The sequence below is a fragment of the Nipponia nippon genome, unplaced genomic scaffold (assembly GCF_047370975.1).
Source record: "Nipponia nippon isolate SJK-2023a ecotype South Korea unplaced genomic scaffold, ASM4737097v1 scaffold_9, whole genome shotgun sequence".
Taxonomy (NCBI): Eukaryota; Metazoa; Chordata; class Aves; order Pelecaniformes; family Threskiornithidae; genus Nipponia; species Nipponia nippon.
Genome location: NW_028262413.1, coordinates 26,149,194 through 26,173,222, shown reverse-complemented (window position 1 = coordinate 26,173,222; position 24,029 = coordinate 26,149,194). Strand labels below are relative to the sequence as shown.

Genomic DNA, 24,029 nt, shown 5'->3' with positions numbered 1-24,029 from the left:
CTGCAAATGGGGAGGTGCTTTGGCCCTTGGACCCTGGCCTAGGTTGTGGCAGTCTTTTGCAGAAATTCATACCTGATGGCTGTAAGGCTGATCACTAAAATTCAGAATATAATGCTGCTACGGCCCCCTGTGCTGGGCAGATGGTTTAGAGCCTGAAGCAGGCTGTCGGAGCTGTTTGCCATGTCTTTGAGTGAACAGACAAGGCTCTGCAGGATCAGTGTCTTGCCTTTGGTGAGCCTGGCTTCTGGGTAGGTGACCAATGGAGCAGAGACACCCTTGATCTCATGTGGTGTCTTGTCAGTGCTCCAAGTTAAATCACTTCTGAAGAATTTCTGACCTTCTGGTGGTTTTACTTGGTACAGGAATAACTTGTGTATTGTAGTTAGGCTATGTTGTCATGAAACTTGTAGCTTGGGCAGTCTTAATGAGCCTGGAGATCCACCCTTAATATAGTAGCTATAGTAGGTGAAAGGACTGGTTTCTTATGACTTAAACTCTTTTGGTTGTGGGACTTGGGAAAGAGGTTTTATTCCAGCAGATGAAATCTTGTGCTTTAATCTGCTCATGGTCTCAAGCTTTTCAGTTGTCTTCCTCAGGTCAAACTAAATTTATCCTGGTTTGGACTTGTGTGTAAGAAGCCCCTTTCAGCATTAAGAGGATTACATGTGGCAGAGAAGGGATGGCAGAAGTTTGACCTTTCACTAATGCTATTGGGGAAACGTGTGGAGACACCTTACTTGGTGTGATGAGGTGTGCAGCAAGGCGGTGCTGAGAAGAGATCAGTACAGCAGCAGTCCAAGCAATGTGAGAGAACAAGCTTAGTCAGCAGTCCTGGATCTGACACAACTGGAGAGTTATCCAGATCTGGGCAGAGCTGTGTGGCAGAAGGGGCTGCCACTGGAGATTTAGCTTGCCATACCTAATGTTAAATCTCTATAAAGATCAGTTTGCAGATAATGCTAATCCTTGGTGAACTTAGTTGCCTTGTCAGGACCAGCCTGACCACCACTGCAGTGGTTCATGGGTGCTTGCTCCAGGAGTTCCTCAAGCCTAGGCTTAGGTCATTAGCCCAAACCAAAGGGTACAGTGCGGCAGTGTGGTGAAAGCTGTAATGGTAGAACTTGTCTGGTAGCTTCTGGAACAGGATTGCGTGGTGCTTCAGAACACCTGCCTTTCAGGCTGATTCAGTCCTCTCTGAAGAAAGACAAAACTTCAGCAAGGTTGGGCAGTGCAGACATTAACCTTTAGTGGCTTTTAGTGTGGTGTTGGAGATGGGAGAGAAAATGTGGCCTTGATAGAGGCTGGAGTCAACATCTCCCACCAGCTCAACTCCTGCCAGTGCTGCTGGAGTGCAGCCTGTCCTTGAGCAACTGCTTCACAGGGAATGTGGTTCTCCTCTCCCAAGTTTAAAGCTGATCTGTGTGTTCATCACAGGTCTGAATAAGAATGTGAGCAAAGCCAGTTTCTTAAGATAGCAGGTGGTTTGTTTGCCAGGCTTTAAAGCTGGGCCTTGCTGGGTGGAAGGTGCTGCTACCAGATTTGGTTAAAAAAACCTAAACCAGCTTTTGAAATCATTCTGTTCTGTAGGCACAACTTCCAGCTTAAGTAGAACAGTGAGTAAAGCTCCCTCTTCAGCCTTTGCATGCTTGTTTACTCACCTGGCTAAGCTGACTGGCTTCAACTGAAGGCAATGCTAGCTTAAAACAAATGGATTTAAAAGGATTGTAGGTACCCCAAATGTTCCAGCAGCATTGATTTCCCTTTCATTAAGCTCTGCTCATTTAACTGAGACTGAAGCAGCCATTATTTTGCTATAGGTTGATAGTCCATTGTACAAAGAAATGGGAGATGCTTAAATGACTTCCTGTGGATGGGAGTGGCTTAAGGTGTCAAGTTCAGTGTAAAGACTGTTAGTTGTGGCCCATCAGGTCCTAATGATTCTCTGGCTGCTTTAGTTAAGGAAAACTGAAGGACAAATGCAAACCCAGACTAGCTGATGACTAAGTTGGCTTCCTGTTTGCTCTCAATTGCAGTCAATTTGACCTATCACTTGTTTAGCCACCCAAAAAGTCCTTTCTGGTACTATAATGTAAATTCCCCTGTTCTTCACTGCCCTGCAACCATGAGGAAACATGCCAGGCAGATCTGGATGCAGCTGACCTGATGTGTGTTTCTTGGATGCGGGGACAAAATGTTGTAGATGCAGAGACCCAAAATGTGCAGCTTGCCTGGAGTGCATGGTGTTAACAGGGTGCCTGGGGCAGAGCAAGGCTGTTAGCAGGAGCTCACCTGGAACTGGCAGCTGAGAACTGTTCTGCTTGCCCCAAATAAATGCTCTGTCTGGTATACACATCCAGAATAGTGAAATTCAACACCTGTGCTCCAGAAGAGGTGCACACCTACTGCCTTAGGTTTTGGCCTTTATTTCAAGTGTCACATTAACAGGTCTTAGCCTACATGGGTGCAATGTATTTCTGTACTGGAAAGTAGCTCTAGTTAAATGGGTTTCTTCATTAGATTTGCAAATGGAAACAGATCATGGTGGGTGTTCTGCAGAGAGCAGGGACTTGGCCTAGAGCTGTTGCACTCTGCTGCAGTTGCAAATTGGGCAGTGTTGCTGAAGATCCAGCATGTTTCCTGTGAGTTTCTTGATGTGCTGTCCTGTTGTTCAGGTTTTGGTGCTGTAATCCTGTGGTAGTTTCTCTGTTGGAAAAGGTAGGTAGAGCAGTGAGGTGAAGTTGCAGTGCCTTCTTCCTGAGTTTCTTAAATAGTTGCTTGCCAGCTGTTCAAGTGTTTGTGGTATGGGAATAAGGCAAACTGCTTGCTCTGGCTGTGAAACAGGTCATGCAGCAGCAAATGTCTCCACTTTGAGGAATTTTTCAGATTACAGGGAAGGTGCTTAGTTGTGTTTCAGAAAAACCTCTTGTAACTAGTAGGTTTATGCCTAACAAGAGCTTTCCTAAGCCCCTGATGATCCTCAGTGTACCTTAGGAATACAATTGGCTTGTCCTCTAAAAGCTTTCACTTCAGATTTGTCTTGTGTGCAAAACATACTTGAAGCTTAATTTTCAGGGATGCAATTCCTGGCCTTTAAAACTGGAGGTATGAATAGGTGTGAAAGGCAAAACAATGCTTCTGCTGTGAGTTGCCTTCCCATTTGTGGTCTGAAGGCTGCAGAAATGTTCACCTTCCCTCTTGCTTCTGTGGATTTTTTGGAAGTTCAGCCTTGGTCAGAGCTCTAGTCCACAAGGTAGCTGCACACAAAGATGAGTCTGGTTTTGCCAGTGAACAGAGGTTACAGCTGAGTTGTGCTTATCCTTCCCCTGCTCCGTACGCTTGGGCCTCATTTGTGGAGGTACTTCCTCCATACTTGGGTTCTGCTAGAAATTAGCATGTGGGAGCAAAGGGAGACCTCTTCATGGCTGCAGAGGTGGTAGGGAGTGGGATCTAGCTTGTTTGGTTCATGCTTGCTTAACCATTTTCTTGCTGCCTTTCTCTAGATTTTCTCAGTTTTTAAGATAAAACCCATTTGCAAGTGGGCTTGATCTGGAAGGCTCAAACATCTGAACATCTTTGTGCTTGGTTGAAGTGTCACCTTTCAAGACTAAGTCTGATGGCATAGCTGCTGCTATGGGACAGGGACTGAATCATGCACAGCTCTCCCCATGCTACCTTAACGCGCCTGCCATAAACTGCCTGGGGGTCGTGGCTTGTGATGCCAGTCACTGCTTGTCTTCTCCACACAGGCTTAGGCTGTAATTTTCTAAATGTTTTCCTGTTTCAAATGCCTGGTCAGTGCAGCCACACTGCATATCAGATCAGGGGAACGAGCTAGGCTTAAAACTAACTCCTGGTGGCTTGGTTTTAACCAGATCAGCTCCCCAGCCCAGCTTCCTGTGTGGGAACTCATCTGCCTAAACTGGTGTAAGTGGGGAGGGAGTGCTGGGGTGGGGACAAGTGGCTGGGGCTGCAGCTTGTATAGGCTGTCTGGGCTGGTAGGGTTTAACTGCAGGTTAAGAGCTGAACTGTGTGGAGATGCTCACCTTTAAGAAGCCTTTGAAATGTCTTAAGTGCAATGCCAATATTTGAAGTCTGAAAAATGCAGCCTTCCATCCAGGCAGTGGTGTGGAGAGCTGTCCAGCCTGTGCTGTGGTGCACCCTGGCTCCAGGGATCTCCTGGACAGACAGAAGGATGTCATCCAGGAGAGCTGCCTGCTCAGAGACCTGCACGAGAGCATTTTACTAAGGACTTGCTTCTCATGATACTGTTGAAATCAAACCTAACCAGCTCAGGAGGCAGGAGCTCAGTCTCTCCCAGATGCTCGGGCATGAGCCCAGCACAGTGCGGCTCCCTCTGCCAGGATGGTTGGCTTCCAGTGGCAACTCCAGGGAAAAATCCAGGTTGGAAAGACTCGGACTGGTTCTTGGGGCTTGGAAAAGTCTGCAGCAAAGTGTTTGGGCTGGGTTGGGCTGTGTCAGGTTGCAAAGTGAAATTATTCAATATTTGGTAGACATTTACTTATGAATAACTTGAGGTTATGACTCTTTAGACTGAATTTTTGTAGGAAATTAATTCTTCCTGCCCCAGTATTCTATTAGTTTTGTCTGCCATCAACAATTGATTACTTTGTAACAAATTTTCAGCCTCTGAATTTGAAAACAACTATTCCAAAAATCCATTTAAATACTATTTTTAAGTTGGCATTTTTCCTTGATGACCCTTATCCATCTTTCAGTGTGACTGGGAGTGTTCAAGGGGAAGCAGGCTTGTGCTGGCTATTTGCTTTGGATGGGAAAAGGTCTAATTAAAAAAATGCTGGTAATCTAAGCAAATTCTACTGTGCTTCAGCAGTTATACCCATAACTGAATTGCAGGGAGCTTGTCTTTAATGTAGATTGAAGTCATCAGAGAGAAACACAGATCTCCTGAACTTGAATCTGATTGGGTTCAATTTAACAAAACAGCTTATTTCCTGAAAAATGTAGATAGCTAGGGAAAAATGTGTCTGGATGCTGTGGAGTGAGTGCTTCTTGTCACTCATGGATTTGTTCCCCGTTTCCCATATTTCTTCAGTGGTGGTTTTCATCCAAGATGTTGTATCTGTGTGGGATTCGAGTTCTGCTGTCTGTTGATATTCTGTATCCACACTTCCCAGAAGATGAAGCTTGGTGGGAATTAATCTTGAAGATGGCATAAAACCTAGCAAGATACTGGTCCCCAAAGGGAAGGTAGTCTCCTACTGCCAGGGATCTGGGCTAGAGCACAGCACTTATGCATTTTCATAAATGCAGAAATGTTACATATTCATATGGGCAAGTTATGGTTGCTGTGGGAACTGAGTTGTCTGAGCAATGTGCCTTTATCCTCTCCTCCCTACAGCTGCATTATAAATGTTTTTAGGGCCTGTCCAAAACAAGCAATCTGAAAACCATACTGGAAGAATTAATGCAGTGAAACACCCTGCTGAAGATGCAGTGTGATGCTTTCAGAGGAATGTTTGATGCTGTTACAGGTGCTTGATAGTAATGTGACTGAATTGGCACTACAGCTTGTACTAGTACTACTAGGGGAGTAGATAAAAACCCCAGTGGATGCTGTCCCAGTGAAGTACTGTGGAGGAGGCTGCAGCTGGGAAGGGGGAAGGCAGCATGTTGCCAGCAGATATGGTTTTAGCTGGTCTCATCCCAACCACAGTGTTTCATCCCCCTTGCTGTGATCTGGGAATGTTGGTGCTCCCCAAATCACTGTGGGGTGAAGGTGAGGGTCCCACCTCCAGTGGCATCAGTGGCCTGCGTCTTGTGTGGGGTGTGCAGCTGATGGGGGGGGCCTTGCCTGTGCTTCTCTAGGTCATGGGCAACGGAGTGGCACTCAACGTGGGTGTGGAGAAGGAGGCCAGGAACACTGTGAGACTGTCTGGGGTGGCTGGGGCTGCACATGAGGGATAAGGTGATAGGCTGGAGTCACTGCAGCACCCTGCTGAAGAGCTGGAGTGGTGTGTGCGAGGTGTACATCTGATGGCACAGTGGGAGGGTGTGGGGGCAGGGGGAGGAGGAGGAGACAGCTGCTGCTGCTTGGTAGCTGGCTTATAAGTGCCCTCTGACTCAGATTTTGGGTAACACAGCTGAGCATCTTGTGGTTTCATCAGCCCCCAGATCCCTACATTAAACTGGAATTCTCAGACTATGAACCTGCTGCGTTTCCTTAGGCTGTTGGCACAAGCTTAAACCGAGGCAAGAATCTGGTGTCTCCAGTACCATAGGCTTGTGAACACCCTGCAGAGGAGGGGAGGGCTGGGAAAGGGGGGGGACCAGGCAGGCGGAAAGTAAACAGGCCATGAAAAATTCCTGATGTGAAATGGGTCCTGTGCTCCAGCTGGTCTGATTCTCCCTGTACCAGTGTGATGTGCCTGCTTGGGCTGGACCTGGGATAATGGGCTTCTCTCTGGGTAGTGGAGGGGGTTGAAGGTTATCCTTGTTACTCAGTGGTAAACAATGCAGAGTCAGTGAGGCACAGTGGCCAAGTTGAACCAAATAGATTATGCTAGCAGAATTGCAAAGCTTTGCATTGGGCTCTGAATTGGAGCCAGCAGCTGGAGTCTGTCCAGGACTAAAGTGTTTTTGGGTTTTGTGGGTGGAGGGAGGCGGGGACAGGAGAGCTGGGTAGCACTAAAACTGTCTGCTCTGTTGCTGCTGCTGTCGTCGTTGCTGGGGGGATTGCTGCCTCGAGCCTGTCGTCTGCTGTGCCATATTGTGGAGCCCTGCTTTTGTGCTGCCTGCCTCCCTTGATTTACTGGACCTGCACCTCTCCTCCTGCCTGCTGTCTTGTCTTTCAGGGGAATCTTATCCTTTCTTCTTACCTTTATTTTGTAAGAGCTGATGCAGTTCTCTTGCATGGCTGAGTGACGTCACTGTCAGCACAGTAAGCATCAGCAGCCTGGTCACATGCTGACCCAGTCAGTAATGCAGACGGGATAGGAAGGTGGAGGGGCTGAGGGGGGTGGGGGGCTGGTTTCTGGACATATGGTAGCCCTCCCTTTTGGGGTGCAACTGCTAGTTGCAGAAGCTGTGGCTTCAGAGCAGCACGAGACCTGGCTCGGGGCTTAACGCTTTGGAAAACTCCTTCTTTAAAAAGAAAAAAGCAGCCCTGAACTCTCAAGCTTCTGTTTGTTCTCAATCTGAGCAGACTTCCAGGACTCTGAAGAAGCAGTGGCAAGCAGGATGCTTTTCCCCACGTCCACACAAGAGTCTTCCCGTGGCCTCCCAGACACCAACGATCTGTGCCTTGGCCTGCAGTCCCTCAACCTGACAGGGTGGGACAGACCCTGGAGCACCCAGGACTCTGATGCTGCAGCACAAACCAGTACACAGTCCGGTGAGTCTGACATGCAGCAACAGTTGTTGGATTCCTTTTATTTTTGGCTGTTTTAAAGCTAACATAGAGCAATTTGCTTGTGTAATGGGGTGCTGGCAGTTACTGATGGGGGCTTCTCGACCTGTAATGCCTGTGTAATGTGGTGGTTTAGTTGGGGAGGCTGTGGCTGGCTGTGCCACAGCCCCCTCTGTTCTACTGTCAGGTCACTGCAGACAAGAAGTGCCCAGGCTTATGTTTTGTTCAGTGCTGTAATGCTGGTGGAGGAATAACCTTGCTGAGAGAAGAGGAGAAATCCTCTCCCTGTGTTTGGAGGGAGTGGGTGGGGGGTGTGGTGTCAGGAGGCTGAACATGCTGGGTGGGAGTGAGGCTGAACTTTGCTCCAGCAGCTTGAGAAAATTCCCTGTGGCAGGTAGCTCTGCAGGCAGGGGTGCGTGTGCTTGCAGAGGGACCCCCCCCACTGCCTGACTGTGAAAGTCCAGGCAGCACCACTTGCTCCTATGCTACAGCAGTGTTGCCTGCCAAACTCTGCCTGTGGGGTGTGGTAGGTGCAGCCAGCACCTGACTAACAACTTCAGCTGGCAGCTCGCAGGCTGGGTGGAAGACTTGGAGGGATCCTTTTCCACTCCCACGTTTAACTAGAAATAGCGGTCTGCTCCTAGCAGTGGGCTGGAGGAGATGCAGTGGGCTGGAGGAGATGCAGTGGAATGGCTTCTTGCTTTAACTCTTTTGGTCCAGCGCAAACCTACGTGATCAGCAGGGTGTGGACTTGCAGCCATGTGCTGCTGGCTGGCTTGCCCTTCCCCCTCAATCCTCTCCAGTCTGTTTTTTGCAGCTGGGATCAGATGGGGGGTTTTTAGGGTGCTGGGTGCTTCTCCCAGAGTGATGCAGGGTTCAGTTAACTCTTCCAGAGGCACTAGCCTTCTCTGTAAAATTGCAGGAGAAGAAAGGGGTGCTGTGTGCACAAACTTGCATCTCCTCAGCCAGGTGACAGGGCAGGGGAGTAAAACAGGGAAGAGTTCATTTCCCAGCCTTTAAGGGCTGTAAAAAAACAGTTTCGCAAATGGTGGTGTGTTCATTCAAGTATCAGTCCATGGAAAGATCTAGTGCTTTGGCAGAGTTTGTACAAGTTCAGCCTGGTTGCTACAGAAACTCATCCCTTTATAGCAGCATGCTGCTGCTTTGTTAAAAGGGTAGTGCATCTCTGCACAGACTTGGGTGACATAGGAGGCCCCAGGCGTAAAGTTGGTGCTGACAGGAATGTAGATAGCTTCTGGGGTGGCCTGGGCAGTGTGATTTGCCCACGTAGATGTTGGGGAGGGCAAAGGGGTCCTGTCGACCACCTGTGGTGTCCAGGGGATGCTGCCCTCAGGATAGGAAGAGCTTCTGGGACACATCCCTGAATGTTGCTGCATGGGTTGTAAAACAAAAAAATCACTTGTGGGGTAGTGGAGTTTGAAATGACAGCTTAATCACCACAGCTCACTTGAGTTTCTACATCTAATTTCCACAAGACTTAGTGTGCAGGCTTGCCTATGGGCCCTAGCACAGGCACTTAGGGTCTGCTTGCAGTCAGGTTGTGGTAGCTTTATTAAGCCTTGCTCTGCTCCAGCACATGATCCTGTGGGCTTCCCCTAATGAACCAGCAAGTACCACATGCTTGGTATCTGTCCTCCTATCATTGCCAGCCAAAACCTCGAAGGAGGAGGGAGAAATGAAAGTTGTTAGTGTGCAGTGGGCTGGATAGGTGCCTTAGAGCTCTGCACTGAGCCCCTTATGGTTGTTAGCAGACTGGGACACTGAACTTGTGTTATAGGATCTGTAATGTAAAGAACACACTTAAAGCAGGCAAAATCCATGCTGAACAGTTCTGCTGTTAACAACAACACCTGGGGCACACTGCACAATGGTGCTGCAGGACAAGGGCTGTCACACACTGAGGTGGCTGCTCTGTGCGGATATCCCAGCCCCACCTGATCTGCTGTAGCCATCTCCAGTGCTCTCTTGGCCAGCTTCCTGCCAGGCTGTCTTGGCAGAGGTGCGGACATCTCTGCAGTGTACCGGCAGGCAGGCGAGCAGTGCTCGCACAAGCCTGTGGCAGGCTTTGCACCTTGCAGGTTGGGTGGTGGGGCCGAGTGGACTGTGGTGGTAGTGGGGGTTCTCTGACAAGGGTGAAGGGGTTTCTGGTTTCAGGAGGGAGATTCATTTGGAGATTTGAAGGTGCTCTGTTGACCTCCCTGCTAGCAGAGGTTGTATCTGGTGTCAGGTGCCCCCGTGGACTGCAGTGCATCATGCTGGAGCTCCTGCCTGCCGCAGAGGCCTGGGAAGAGCAGTACAAAGGATCTAAGTAGGCACGGCCCTGGGCTTGGGTGATCTGCACCCGGTGGGTGTTTGTAACAACTTGTGGTAACAGCTGCTGGAAGATGGCACCCAATGCTGTCTGGAGAGGCCTGTTTCCTCACTTCTTACCTCTGGTATTCCCCTTAGTATGTGACGGGGGAATGGCTGGGGTGTAAAACCAGCCTAAATACAGCTGTGCTGCTTCTGTGGAGGAGCCTCTGGCCTGCAGGGGCTGTGCACAGGGTGTAGGGCTGTGTAGCTGGGGGTGTTGTGGTCCTGAGACTGTGTTCTCCCCCTCAATCGCACCTTCCCTTCCCAGGTGTGCAGCAGCTGGGCCATGAGTGTTCTGTGGCCCAGGCTGCTGTTACTCTTTTGCTGAGAGCTGTGGGCATGGCGTACACTGGCTGGAGAAGTGAAAGGCTGATATCTGTGCATGGCTGTTGTATTGCTTCAGCCTGTCCACACCTCCCATGTCTGCAGAGCCTCACTTTTTTTCTCCTCCATGAGGGCCCTGGAGTGGCCATGTGGAGCTCCTTGGGAGGGGAGATCTTGTAGTTCAGGAGTGTCTTCTGTCAAATGCTCTTCTCCAGCTGTTAGAGGAGTGTTCCTCTGTCTGAAAGCTGTACAGATCTGAGGAGTTGGCAGATGCCGATGCTTCCAGGTACCCTAGCTGTGCTGTGATGAAAAGAGGGAGGATGTGGAAAAGATGCTGCTGTGTCTGGGCGCTCCTGATGCCCAGTGCTGAGGTCTGGGAGGCTGCAGCTGGCCTAGCCCCAAGGGCTGGGGTCTCCATCAGGGTGTCCTGAGAGCAGGCAAGGCTGCGTCAGCACTGGGCTGTTGTCTCTAGGGGCTGGGGAGGGATGGCACTGCCAAGCAGAGCTGTGGTGCTGCTGGTGCCTGTGTTTGGAAGGTTCCAGCAGTGACTCAGCTGCACAGACCCATGGGGAGGTGGCTGGAAGGGTAGAAATGCAAAAAAAACCTAACAGGCTAAAAATATTGCTGATGTGGTCCCCTGCAGTGCCTGTGCTTGAGTACTGATGAGCTGGGACCTCCTCTCTTGTCTGTGTAGTCCCTGCTGGTGCAGAGCTCTCGGCCTGGGAAGGACCTTTGGCTGCAAACCCTTCTGGTGTCACCTTACATGCAGCCTGGTGCAGTGGGATCAGGTGCCTGCCAGGGCCATGCTGGAGGAGGCCAGAGCAGTGGGGCTCATTTGTACACTCCAGTTCTGCCTACATCCCCCTTCCCAAAGGGCTGCTGAACCCCTTGCACCCAGACAAGGTTATTTGTAATGAGTTTTCCTTCTGGGTCTAGCACCCTAATGCACTGAGGATGTGTGCTTAGCCCTTGAGAGCGTGCCAGATGTACTGCCAGTCCATGAAGCTGGTGTCTGGAAGGAGCCTCTCTGGGAGGCAGCAGCTGCTGCAGGCTTGAGCTGGCTGTAGGATTGAACTGCTGTCTCATAGCAGGAAAGGCATCTCGAACCCACTGCTGCCACTAGATCTGCCAGGCTGGAAATACTTCAGCAAGTCCCAGAAACCTGCTCTGTGGCCCAGGGAGGGGCTTTTGCAGGAAACTGGCCTTGATCACTTCCAGCCCTGCCATCCCCAGCTGTATTTCTTGAGGCAGCATTTCCCCTTCTTTAAAGGAGCCTCATAGTAGGCAGATGCTTGTGTTAAGACCTTCGAGTTCATCACTCTGCAGAGGCAAGGAGGGGTTAAGAGGCAGTGATATGGGACTGCCCTTGATGGTATCCTTTACATTCACTGCTCTATTCCTCATGGAGCACAAGCAAATGGGGTCTCGATCCAATTTTTGCCTAGAGAATGGATGACAGCAGTATACAAGCAGATCCATGTGTGGATTTTGGGTCTCTGCTGTTTTTTAGCCTGTATGCCAGCTGCTTGGTCTGACTAGTCTGTCCTGTCCTACATTGGGAGGCTGAGGCTAACCCTATGTGGGACAGGCAGATTTGCCCACTGGGAAATCATCCTAAAACCAGTGTTAACATTACATTTGCAATGCTAACTTGCAAGGACATTTTCAGGAGGATCAGATCTTCTTCCAGAGAGGATGTCTGCCTCTGTAGGTGAGCCCAGCCTGAGCAGGCGAGCTCTTCCTGACAGTGTTGGATGGACCACCTTGCTCTATCTGCCTCTCTGCTTGGTGTGTGACCCTAAAGCTGCTGGTGCAGCAACAAATTCGAGCTTTTCCTTGGATCTGCTCTTGAGGCTGCAGCTCCAGCCTCATCCATGTCCTCTCCAGGGTGGCTGCTGCTGTCTCATTCTCTAGCCTGCAAGGTTACAGCTCCAGTAGCTCTGATGCTGGGGAAATGGCCTGTGGTAGGGAAGTGCTGCTGGATCTTTCCAGTCCTTGGTTCTCCTGCTTCCCAGTGCATAGTAACTTCTTTCTGCAATAAGCTTGAACATGCTCATTATCTGTAGTTGCTTAAAATCTGCTAGGCTAGAACTGCAGGCAGTCTGATATGCATTGCCTGGCAGATAGCTGAGGCCTCTGTGAAGAGTACAAATCACTCTGAAACCTTCAAGGCAAAACCCTATCTCTGAAGGATGAAAGAAAAGACCTGTTGCACAGAAGGAAGCATGGTTGTTGTCATGGACTCCTAGCCTTTTCTTAATAACATCAGGAGGGACTTCTAAGCTGTTTCCCCAGGACGGGCTGTTTTCAGGCTGTCCTCAGAAATACTGTATAGGTGGTGGCAGGCACCTGAGGAACACCACCGCCCCCCCTCTGAGTGACAGTTGCTAATCAGTCTGGGGGTGGTTGTTGCTAATAAGCACAACATAGCAATTGCTGGCCTTCCTTGAGTTGTTGATTTGAGTGTTCAGCTGCAGAGCTTGAGGAAGACCCTAGGGGGCAGAGGATTTAGGTGAGGGAGGTCCCCCAGATCTCTGGCTGTTCTCCCTGGCTGTTTAATTTGCTGCTAGGCTAACCTGTGCTGCAGTGTGGTGCTGAGTGCCTGCTCCATAGTGTGCTCCCTTGTGCCCCTCTGCATGTCCGGGTCTCTCCCTGTTCTTTTTACCTGCTGTCTTTTAGACAAGTGGCTTCAGAAGACAGTTGCTGACTAGGTATGCCCAGTAGCTGCATCAACTCAAACAGCAGCATAACTCTCAACTCCTGCATATTGTTGCTTGGCTGCATGAAAATCCTAGTGCTAGAGAAAGGTTTCAGAGGCTTATGTGATAGGGAAGAGCTCAGCATCTGGATAACTCTAGGTTATTATGTACCACCAGAGTATCCAAGAAAGGAGTCTTTCTGCTCCCTAGTGAAGGGGGAGCTTCAGGTCTGGGGAGGGGGCACTTCACGATGAGTGAGACTCATTTCATTGCAGTTTACTTGCAGCTTCACTCAGGTTTAAGCCTGAGTCTGCCTAGAAAACTCAGTAAAATGTTCCTTCATACTGCTGATGGTATGGCTGTTTGTGCTGGAGCAAGAAGGCAAGGCCACATCTTGCTTGCCTCAGACCTGCACCTGATTCAGGCAAATGGGTAACCAAAGATGTGGTGGTGAAGATCTTGAATCCCTGTGTCCTCAGTGTCCTTTGCCTTGAAATGAAGGTAGGCTTTCCTGGCAGCTGTGCATTAAGCCCTGGTCCTTCTGGAGCAGCCTGCCCACTACTGTTCAGGGCTTAGTAGTAGAAGCATGAATGTGGTGGTGGTGCCTTGTACATGGAGGTTAATTATAGTAATGCTGTAAGGGAACAAAGCTGGGAGCTGGCTTGACTTGCATGGTCTCCTGTGTGGTGGTTGTACTTCAGGAGTACCTGAGATGGCCTTGCTAAAAGGTTGCCCCATGCCATCTTAGCTCCTGTAGGGCTTTTCTAAGGATGCACTTGGTGTGGATGCTTAATGGGCCCTTGTTTCTTAAGCATGTTTCAGTAAGGGCTGCTTATGGTCTGTGGGCTGATTTCTCAGCTGCTGGCCAGAGCTGGCTGTGCTGTGGAGTAGAAAGCAGGGGGCACTTAATAGCTGCAGACTGCTTGTGTGGCAGCAGTGTTTGATCCTTAACAGAATAAAATATGTATCAATAAGTAAAACAAGTATCAAAACTGAGTTTGTAGTTGGTTTCTAATGGAAGTTGCTCTTAATCCACCTCCTAAAGCTTCCATTTGAGCAGCTTCTAAACAGATTTATTTTTATTTGCACTGATGCTGTCAAATGGAAGATGCAAATAGATGAGTAACTGGAACAGGAACCTAACCAGCATATCTGCTTGCATCCAGCTAGAACTGAAGTGGGTCAGGGCAGCCTCCAGTCTTGTGCTGGAGTGGGCTTGCAGGAGCAGGCACACACCACCCAAAACCCTCCCCTTGACTTCTGTCAGGGAAGGATGTTTTATTGCGGCCTCTGGAGCAGCCCTGAGGAGCTGTTACTGCTGCCTGCATGCTTTCTGGAGGTAATGGTGGATGAGTGTGGGTGCAAGGAGGGCACAGACTTCTCAAGCATCTGATCCTGCTCAAAGCCATTGGAGATGCAGTGAAGAAAATGCTCCAGTGCTGGCAGATCTCCACCCTTCATAGACATGCTGACTGGTGCTCCACTGCCTGGTGATGCTGGTGTGTACAAATACATCGGGCTTGTGGAGCTTGCTTATAAGCTTTTTGACTCAAGTTGTAGTCTAGAGCATATGCATCTCGGCTAGCTCCTGAAGTGAGCTTTAACAAGCATGTTCCCTTCTGAGGAGAGCATCAGAGCTGCTGTTCAGTGGTTCTGAGCTGCCCCAGGCAACTAGTAGCTTAGTCTTCCCCCACCCCCCCTGTTGTGATCAATACTGGAGGTGGCAGCAGGGTGTTTTAGGTGTCTGCAAGCTCTGGCCTGGGGTAAGATTATCCCCAAAACTGTGCCAGTCAAATGAGAGATGGGGCAGGTAGGTTTTCCTTGCACTGCTAGATGTCTAAGCAGCAGATGGGATGCTTGCTTGCTGGGCACAGCAGACATGAAAGGCTTTGTCTGCTGTAGCTTTATTGGTGGTAATATGGTAGCTCTCTAGAAGAGGTCCTGAACATGTTTTTGGCTCAGTGCCTTCATTACAAACTCCACAGTGCATGCAGGTCTGAGTGCTTCCACTTGGAGCTGCTTTCCCAGTGTGCTGGGGCTGCCTGTAGCAGAAGGTGGAAGTGATGCCTGCTCTGGTGGGACAGGGCCCGAGTTCAGCATCTGTTCCTGCCTTAGACTTGAGTTCATCCCTGGTGCTACGTTGTGCCTGGCACAGCTTGCTGCTCTGATAACCAGGCTGTGAAGTGTGGTGCTGCAGGCTGACCTGTCATTGCAGCGATGCAATGGTCAAGGCTGGTGAGCCAGCAGGAGAGTGTTTGGCCTGTTCGTGCAGCTGACTACTTGTGCAGTGACTGCATGTGGGACTGCTGTGGGCTTCCTAGGCCCTCTGCAGTGCTCTGACAGGCTGTCTTTTTAGGGTAGTAAGGTAATTCAGGTTGGAAGGGTTGTCTTGAGGTTATCTAGTCCAAGCTCCTGCTCAAAGCAGGATAGAAAAGCTGCTGGAGGGTGGCAAAAAGTAGCATAGCCCAAGGGGGCTGTAGAAACTAATTCCTAGGCTGCCTCAGTGTTCCCAGAACTGAACTAACAGCCTCCTAGAGGGTATGGGCCAAGGGCAGGGGCACTGGGCAGGGCATCTCCAGTCAGTGCTGCATCTTCCACCTCAGCACCTTGTATCTGCGTCTCTGGGCTCGCTTGCCTTGTGTGTGGTCCCTTAGGTGCTGACAAAACAGCTGAATCACAGGTGATGGCTGTGCTGCTGCCAGCTCAGAGGCTGCTCTCAGGCACAGCAGCAGCTGCCATCTGTTTGAGATGGCTACAGAGAAATAGCCAGCTTCCTTCCTTGTGCCCCTCTGGCTTGTTTTCTCTCTAAGAGTGCAGAGGGAGGGTGAAGCAAAACCCGAAGGCTGTCATTCTGCACCTGAGGTGTGCAGACCTCTGGAAGGTAACTGGGAACCTGCAGGCATCACTGGTGGTGCTGGGTGTGCCAATCTAGTGATGAAATATGTGGCTTTGTGTCAGCCAAATGCCTTAGCAAGGCTTCTGTGCCATTTCTCAAATAAGACTGCGTTTGGGACTAAAGCCTGTCTTTAGTTCTTCCTTTACTGCAGCCTGCTGCCTTGCCCAAAGAGGTATGGCCAACAGCCTGCTCCCCCTTTAAAGAACATACCTTCTCCTAAGGTGGTATCCTGAGGGACTTGACACCCCGCAAACTGTGATGCAGCTGAGTGGTGAAAATGAGTCAGTCTCATCCTCATTAGCACATAAAGTAACACATGCTGCAGAGTTTGCACCCTGGATGTTGCAGCAGATAATTGAGAGGGGTTTGGTACTTAAATATAGAAATGTTTGTTCTTGAGGCTTGTGAAGCTGAAGCTTGTGCAGAATTTGACCAGAATATGTTGGCTTTTAAACCTCTGTGGGACTGATACATGTTAAAACCTGCTGTATTTCAATGTTCTGATCTTTTTAAAGATGAATGCAGTTGTGGCAGTCTTAGTGAATGCAATTACCTGTGCACTTCTAATCCTGAATTGGTTTAGCTGTCTTTACTGATTTTATATTTACCTTAGGCACCTGTTTTCCCTTCTCAGAAACACAGTAGGAAATTCCCTGCCTCAAGAAGCAGTGAGGATTGTTGTCAGCCAGGTCCCATTCTCTGTGCAGGAGGAGGACCTGTGCTCTCAAATGTTAATGCAATAAGCTTCTCTGTGTTCCTAGTTCTGCTGTTTCCATTTTTCAGGGCATGCTGGGGAAGTGACTTACCATGTTGGTGCCAGAACCAAGAATAGACCTCAGGTGTCCTGACTCTAATTCTGTGGTTCAGCTGTGGGATCATGCTGCCTTTTTTTATTTCCCTGCCCCCTTCTTAGCAAACCAGAAATAGCTGCCTGAATATCCTCAGTTCTTTTTCGCCCCAAATGAAGAATCCGTCAGGGCAGAGGTTCCTCTTTTGTTCTTCAGAAACAAAAAGGGCTGTGCAATAGTTGCTGTTTAGATGGTGGTTACTGCTGGTTTGATCACATCTGCAGTTCTGGGAGCTGCTTTTCTTGAAAGTTGCTCTTCTTGGCAGTTGGCTCAGGATGATTGAGACTTCTGTTGTGATGTACAGCTCCAGAGAGGGTGTGTGCATCTGACTTCAGGTGGCTTTTCTCATAACTGCAGTGACTTCTTTCTCCATTGGAGTAATGAGATTATAATAAAATTGGGAAGATTTGAACTGGACAAGACCTCTGGAGGTATCCCATGTGCTGCTCAGATGAGGTCTGAGGGCCGAAGGATGGAGATCCCCTCCACCTCTCTGGGCCCTGTTGCATGGCTGCTCCACTTAAGAGAAAAATTTTTGTGCTGCTTCTTTCTGCAGCTTTTGCCTGTTTTTGTGCACCTGTAAGAGCCTGGCTGTTCCTTGTAGCTCCTTATTAAGGCCTGAATAGAGGGGGGGATTCCAATGCCTGCCTTTCCTGTGCCAAGCAAAGCCTGTTCCTGTACTGTGTGCTGCAGCCCTGCATCTGTCATCGCAGCTTCTGCTGGGCTTGGTTCATTTGGTATCCCCTGTGCTCCCTGTGTTGTGGCTGCAGGCGTGCTGGCTCCTCACAAGCAGTGCAAGGTCCTATGGCTGTAGGTGTGAAGTGCTAAAACTTCACTTAAGATTAGTCTGGAGTATTGATCACCCCTTTTCCTGTGGTGAGCGGGTCATGTTTTAAGCAGCTCACACTTGTGTGTGATGGAGGGGGAAATCTCACTCTGGCAGCCTGTCTGGCTGTGTTGCTGCCATAACTACAGAGACATTAACTGTAGCTGTAGGAGGTGGTTAAGGTGCTGGTTTGCCTTTCAGACATGCAAATGTTTGTCTTGCCATGAAGTTGCTTCGTGTCTGTAGGAGGTGCTGCTTTTTGGCTGACTAAAACATTCAGCCTGCTCCCACCCCACCAGGGTAGAGTCTGGCTGGGTGGTAAAAACTGCAGACGAGCTGTTTTTCTGGAACTGCAGCAGGCTATTGTTTGGGACATCAGCTTTTTTCTTTACAAGCTTATTTGACAAATGACAAAAACTGCACTGTGTTCAGTCTTCAGAGCCTCACTCATGCTGCTTCCCTCCTCCGCCACCCTGCCCCAAATGTGCATATGGCTCCGCAGCCTCTGGGCATGGCAGGTGTCTCCAAGTGGAAGCAGAATTGCTGTGGCACTGAAACCCATCTCTTCTGCCCTGCTTCTCTTGGTAAGAGCTTTCCTATTGATCTCTCTTCCCCTGCCTCTGCAAGAAGATCAGGGCAGAAGGGTGGACTTTCAGTGTAAGTAGTAGTTGGTGGATGAAGGGGCGCTCTTGACAGTCTGCCATCCTTCCTGTGCTGAGTAATCTCCCAGCAGACAAACTTCTAGCGTCTCAGGAGACTGAAATGTCCCTCTGCCTAACCTTGATGGTGGTGCCAGCCAGCAAAAGTCACGTTCCGAAGGGCTCTGCATAGCAGATGTGCTCATAGAAGTCCTGGTCCCTTCTAAGTAGCCTTTTTCCAGCCCTGCAGTGAGCTTTCAAAGGCTGAAATATGTATTTAGAGCATGACTTCAAAAAGTGCATGCATGTGCTCATCTGGCACCTGGTGCCACTGCCAAATGCAGTGCTGAACTGTCTGTGCATTAAGCATGCAGGTGCCAGATGTTGCTTGTAATGTAAGAATCTGAGACCTGGCCTGCTGCTCAGCTCAACAGGAGTTTCTTGTGTGTGTGCATGCAGTTATGTGTGCCTTCCAGGCTTGTGAAGAGGCTGAGTGGTGTATGTTGCCCTATGGCAAATGCTGTTTTCCTCTGTGGGGAGTTTCCACTGATATTCCTGCAGTGTGGGGAAAGGTCTTGAGCAGAAGGACCTGGACAGCTGTAAAGTGAGAGGGTTTTTGCTCTGGGCGAGACTCTGTTTCCAGATAACTTGACTAAAACTGATGCACCAAGGAGTAAAGAGCATAAGCAGTGCTCTGCTAATGTGCTGTTGGTTTATTCTGCTGGGTGGTCTCCCGCAGACCCAAGCTAAAGCAGAAGTACTTGTTCAGAGGACAGTTTAATGGTGGCAGAGCTTTTTGTCAACTCCAGCTGTCAGGAATAAATTCAGTGGATGTTCTGTGTGTAGTGCTCTTAAGGTCTTATTCAAGGCATTAAAGCATCATTTGTCATCAGCATAGTGGTAAGGTGGTTTATTTACCCAGAGCCCTTCCCTGAGCTGCCAGCATTGGTAAACCTGGCTCCTTAGGGCTCATCTCTACATCCATCTCTTATAAAATGGGCTTGGTCAAAGCTACCAGGAAGGTCTAATTCTTAATGGCTGTAAATTATAGTATGTGGGGAAGAAAGCTGTATGCTTCAAGGTCCTGGGCAGGTGCTGAAAATCTTAAATTGCAAGTCTAACTGGCACGTGAAAGAATAAAAGCTGTTCTGAGGCTGGTTGGGTTGGGTGTTGGGCATCTTGCTGTTGGGGTGCCTTTCCCAAGGTGTGTGCTGTGAATTTCAGCTTGTGCTGATGGAGTGATCTGCTTGAGATTGGGTAAATTGATGTTAAAAGTGGTAGCTCAGTAGGTATAACTGGATTTAAAAGATGATTTGGGGTCTACAGGACAGAGTTGGCCTGAAGAGTTGAAGCTATCCACCCTTTGAAACCACTGCTGTGGGCTCAGTGTGTAGCTGTGTACTTCTGCTGTGAAGTGTCTGGCTTGGGTGTGATGGGTCCGGGATGCTTGTGCATGCTCCCCTTGGTGTCTTTAAGGGCCTCAGGATGATGCAGGAGTTAAGAGGACATATTGCAGCAACATTGTCTTGATAGCATTTACTAGGGAAAGCTCATCTGAGGAGGAGGAGTGGTTTGTAAAATGCTTGTTCTCTAGAGAGTGACCTGAGCGCCTGTGAACTGGAAGAGTGCCACACTGGTATCAAGACTGCTCCACAGAGCTCTTAAATCTGTCAGCGTTTGGCTGACATGCTCAAAGATGGAGCATGCTGGCTCTGAATCCAGTCATTAAAGCTGCAGCAGTGAGTCAAAAGTCAGAGCTGAGTTTCTATTAAAAGCTACCTCTTTTGCTGTCCCCTGCAAAGGAGCATTGGCATGTGCCTCTCTTGCAGCTCTGAGCAGAGGCATGAAAAGTTCCAGAAGCTCTCTGCAAACTGCCACACTCTAGATAGCATGGCTGCTGTGTATGAGTGGATGAATGGGAATCACACTGACATTTCAGTTAGTTTCCCCCATAGATGTGAAAAATACTTAATTGTTTGCACTTAGGGTTTTTTCCTTAGTCTGAGTAGTTACCTGATGTTTGCTGCTTCACTTCAGGATGTTCAGGGATGCTCTTGACACCGGAAATTGCTGATATATTTTGCATGTGCATTGGAAATGTTTTTTCTCTTCTGCAAGCTGTCTGCTTGGGAGGGGAGAAAAGGCCAACTTCCTGGAAGAACTGTTTTACTGAGTGGCCCCAATGACTTGAGGGCTTTTTTTAGGTGGGCAGGTTCTTCTGCCCCATCCCTTAGGAGGGGTTTGGTGGGTTAGAGCAGATGCCTTCAGGTTGGGGGACTGAGAAATAAGATCTGGTCTCTTATGCTGATGTTTCCTAGGCTACATGTGAAGGCTGGTTTCAGGGGACACAACCTGATTGCTAAGCAAGCTGCTTAAAGGAGGAAATGCCTAGTGTGGCTCACAGCTTTTCTTCCTGATGTCCCTGTGTGTGGCTGTAGGTACCAAGTGAAGCTGAGTCAGACCCACTGGGGTGATGTGCGGTCTCCCATGAGCTCAGTGTAGCCTGCAGAGTATGTAACCAAGTGCTGCCTGCGTAGACCTGTTAAAGCTTCTGGAGTGGATGAAATCCATCTGCACCAACAGCAGGATGTCAGTGCTTCCAGGACATGAGGTTAGGAGTGGGTCAGTTGTAGCTGGCAGGATTTTGATTGGTGATAGGTGTTGAAACTCAGATGCCCAGACAATAGATCCCTTTAAAGGCCAGTGATCCTGCTACTTGAATGCACTCATACTGGCCTTACTGGTTTTCTAGCTGTGGTGAGAGCTAAGCAATCCTGGGAACAAATGTGTAAGCAGTGGCTGTAGCAAGCCAGAGCGGTGGCAGAGATCAGGGTGAAATACATGGGGCTGAGCAGTTGCTCCCTGTAATGCCTTTGGGAGCTCCTGAGGAGCCCCTGAACCCTTGCTGATGCATCACAAATGGAGTTCTGGTCCCACATCTCTGATAACCAGGAGATGAGGTGCAGGACACAGTAGTAATCTGCGTGGCATTTGCTGCTTCAGGTCTCTTGGAACACTGCGCGCATGGGGTCAGCACAGGGCCGCTCACTGCCCAGCGTTACAAAGCCACTGTGCCTAATGGCTGAGGGCATCGGTGCTGGAGTGTCTGTTGGCAGTGAGGCTTGGGCCATGGGATCAGCTGCTTTGCTTTGACTCTTGTACTGGTTAGTGACTAATCAGATTTTTGAGCCTGTTTAACAAATTCAGCTGTCTCCCTTGAACAATACACTGGCTGTATTTTTAAACACATCACGTGGCTTCAGAGAAGTCGGCAAACCAGCGTAGTGCGGCTTGCCTGGGCTGGGAGATGCTCTGCCCTGCTCTGTGCTGTGACTTGGAGGGAGCAGTCTCCTCCCCAGCTTGAGCCATCTGCAGCAGCTTTCCCTCGCGACCCACCGCAGCTAGCAGGGCTGCTGCTACTCCAGCTCTGCCCAGGGTAAGTACTGCTGGGCCAGCAAGGTTTTTCTGTGGCTGTGGGGTTGGGTGTAAGCATAGGTGCTGCTGTCAGGAAGGGCCAAGCAGATATTCAAAGGGCAGGAGGTCCCTTTCTAAGTGCAGTCAGAGATGAGTTCATAGTCCTGTGCCGCAGCCAAAATAAGTCTGCACCTCTGTTGGGGAAGCTAGCAGGGATACAGCTCTGCAAATTTGGGAAGATGCTGTGACTGTTGCTGACAGCTCCTGCAGACCAGCTCTGCCTTGGGATGAGGTAGATGCTTCAAGTAAAGGACCCCCTGTCTGGGGTTTCTGTTGGTGTTTTGAGGTTTCTCACTGTAGTGTGAGGCTAGAGATACCAGCTCCTGCTAGGTATGTCACTAGGTAATGCAGCTTGGGACAGGTATATCCCAGCATCTTGCTTTGGGCATGCTCGGCAGCTTTCTCTGGCACTGAGTTGGTACTGATGTCAGACCGTAGTGCACTTGAGCATGATAGTGGTTTTTTGTTCACCTGGTTTGGGCAGTGTTTTGCATTATTAATCCTCCTCTGCATGAGAGCTACAGAAAATCTGGGTTAAAAACTTTGTGGTCCTAGCTGGTTGAGATCAGGTGGGGCTGGAGGATAACAACTGGATCCCAAACTTGCTTTGCTGAAAACTGAAAGCTTCAGGGCAAGCTGCCTTGTTTTGCAGCCTCTGAATAATTAAAACCATTTCTGAATGCTTTGCTCTTTTGGTTTGGGGACACATTCAGCTTGCTGAGACTTGCTCCTCTTGAATAGAGCTGGCCGGTGGTGTGCCCCTGTGGGATCTGCTGTGGCTGAGCCTGCCCTGCATTCCCTCTCCTTCTGGGTGGCAGCTGGCCCCACACCGCTGACCCATGGAGCAGGATGGGACTTTCATGACCCCTTGGTGGCCTGGTGCTCTGCTCAAGGGGATGGCTCTGTTTGTAGGGAGGAATTTGCTTGCCTCTTCTCAGTGGGAAGAAAACCTGCTGCTGTGTGAGGGAAGCAGTCTGGCGCGTACTTGTCTGTTGGCTCTGAGGCAAAGGCCTGACCAGACAGGCTTCTTGTGAATGCCTACTGGGGTCGGTGCTCACCACGGACTGTGAAGTGTCTCCTTTGTCAGCAGGCCAGACTGGCATGTCACTGACTGCCAGTAGCCACTTCTGTTGGGGCTGATATGTGGGTCATCCCACCTCCAAGCCTGCAAGTGCCTGCTAATGGGCCAGGCCTTGCTCTTCTCAGCCTGGCTATCAGCATGTGCAGCAAACACTGACCATGGGCCTGGTCTGTGCCCCCTCATTGCTAAAACTGCATGGGTGGCTGCTCCCCTGGGTCCCAGCTTGCTCCAGCAGAGGCAGCAAGAAATGCCAGGTCATAATGGCATGGACTGGGCAGAGGGGCCTGTCTGGAGCACTTGTATCAGGTCCATAACTGGGACATGGAGTCTCCAGTTCTGCTCCCAGGTGAAGTGGGATCTCCTGGCTGATCTCAGCCTTGGGAGAATAACCCACCCTCGTGTTTGACAGCCACACCAGGCTGCTGCTGTTGCCTCCAGCTGTGCAGTACAGTGCTACAACTAATGGCAAAGAGCATGTAGCCTTTCCGAAGCTGTGCAGAGGGCTGGTACCTGCCAGACATGCCACCTCTGGGACAAGCTGTTCGTGGGCTGATGGGAGCCCAGTACTGTTCTGGGCCTCTGCCACAAGAGCCAGGAGGGAAGGAGGTGCGTCATGCTGCAGCACTGATGGGCTCTTTCTCTGTTGCAGTTCTCAGCATGCTGAGTAACCCTCTTGGGAACGTCCTGGGGAAGCCCCCACTGGGTTTCCTGCCTCTAGACCCCATTGGTTCGGACCTGTCAGAAAAGTTTTCCACATCGACGCTGAGGAATTCCCGCCTGGACTCCCGCTCCCTCCTGGACTCCCGCTCCAGCAGCCCCTCGGACTCAGACACCAGTGGGTTCAGCTCTGGCTCTGACCACCTCTCAGACTTGATTGTAAGTTTCGGTGTTGCACCCACTCTGTTGTTCCTGGTGTCTTGCTGCATTTCTGAGGAGCATGGGAGAGCTGTGGGGGACTGCAAGCTGCAGCCCTGCTTGCTCAGGAAGGGAAGGGAGTGCTGGAGGGAGCTGTCATGCCCACATTGACATAGCAAAGTTCTGGAGCCCAGGGTTTGGAAGGAGGGTTGCTCATGCAGTCCTTCAACAGACTAGCAGTATCCTTATTTTTTTTTCTTCCAAATAATATTTTGGCTTTTTGGCTTTGTGCTTGCAGCCCTAATGGGTTAAAGTAGCTCCCAGAGGTGTCTTGAGTGCTTGAGCTGGTGTGTGGCAGGAGGATGCCTGTGCCCTGATCCCAGCAGGGAGGTGGTTGATCAGCACAGCTGCCTCCAGGCTCCAGCTTGGGCTTCTCAGGAGCTCCTATCCCTGCCTTTCATTGCCCTTCATGTTTGCTGACTGCACTTCTCCATCTCAAGGCTGTTTCTTCTAGAGCAAACTGGGTCTAGCCTGCTCCCATTCCCTAAAGCATAGCTAAATTTGGAAGCTAGCAAGGTGAGGCAAGTGTCTGTCTTGCTGACCCAGTCTGCTGGGTCTGCGTTGCAGT

The 24,029-nt window shown here is 49.9% G+C and overlaps 1 protein-coding gene across 6 annotated transcripts in view; it reads left to right on the top strand.

Moving 5' to 3' along the window:
• CPEB1 (cytoplasmic polyadenylation element binding protein 1) overlaps positions 1–24,029 on the top strand; it is a 42,435-nt gene that overhangs the window by 8,728 nt on the left and 9,678 nt on the right. For 5 of the 6 annotated variants that reach the window (XM_087743671.1, XM_087743670.1, XM_087743669.1 and 2 more), the window contains exons 3-4: positions 7,184–7,372; positions 23,196–23,422. In XM_087743671.1, coding sequence (XP_087599797.1) covers positions 7,184–7,372; positions 23,196–23,422 — 416 coding nt within the window. Of the gene's footprint in view, positions 1–6,677; positions 6,920–7,183; positions 7,373–23,195; positions 23,423–24,029 lie in introns of those variants that run through there. The other variant, XM_087743673.1, reaches the window with a different exon arrangement.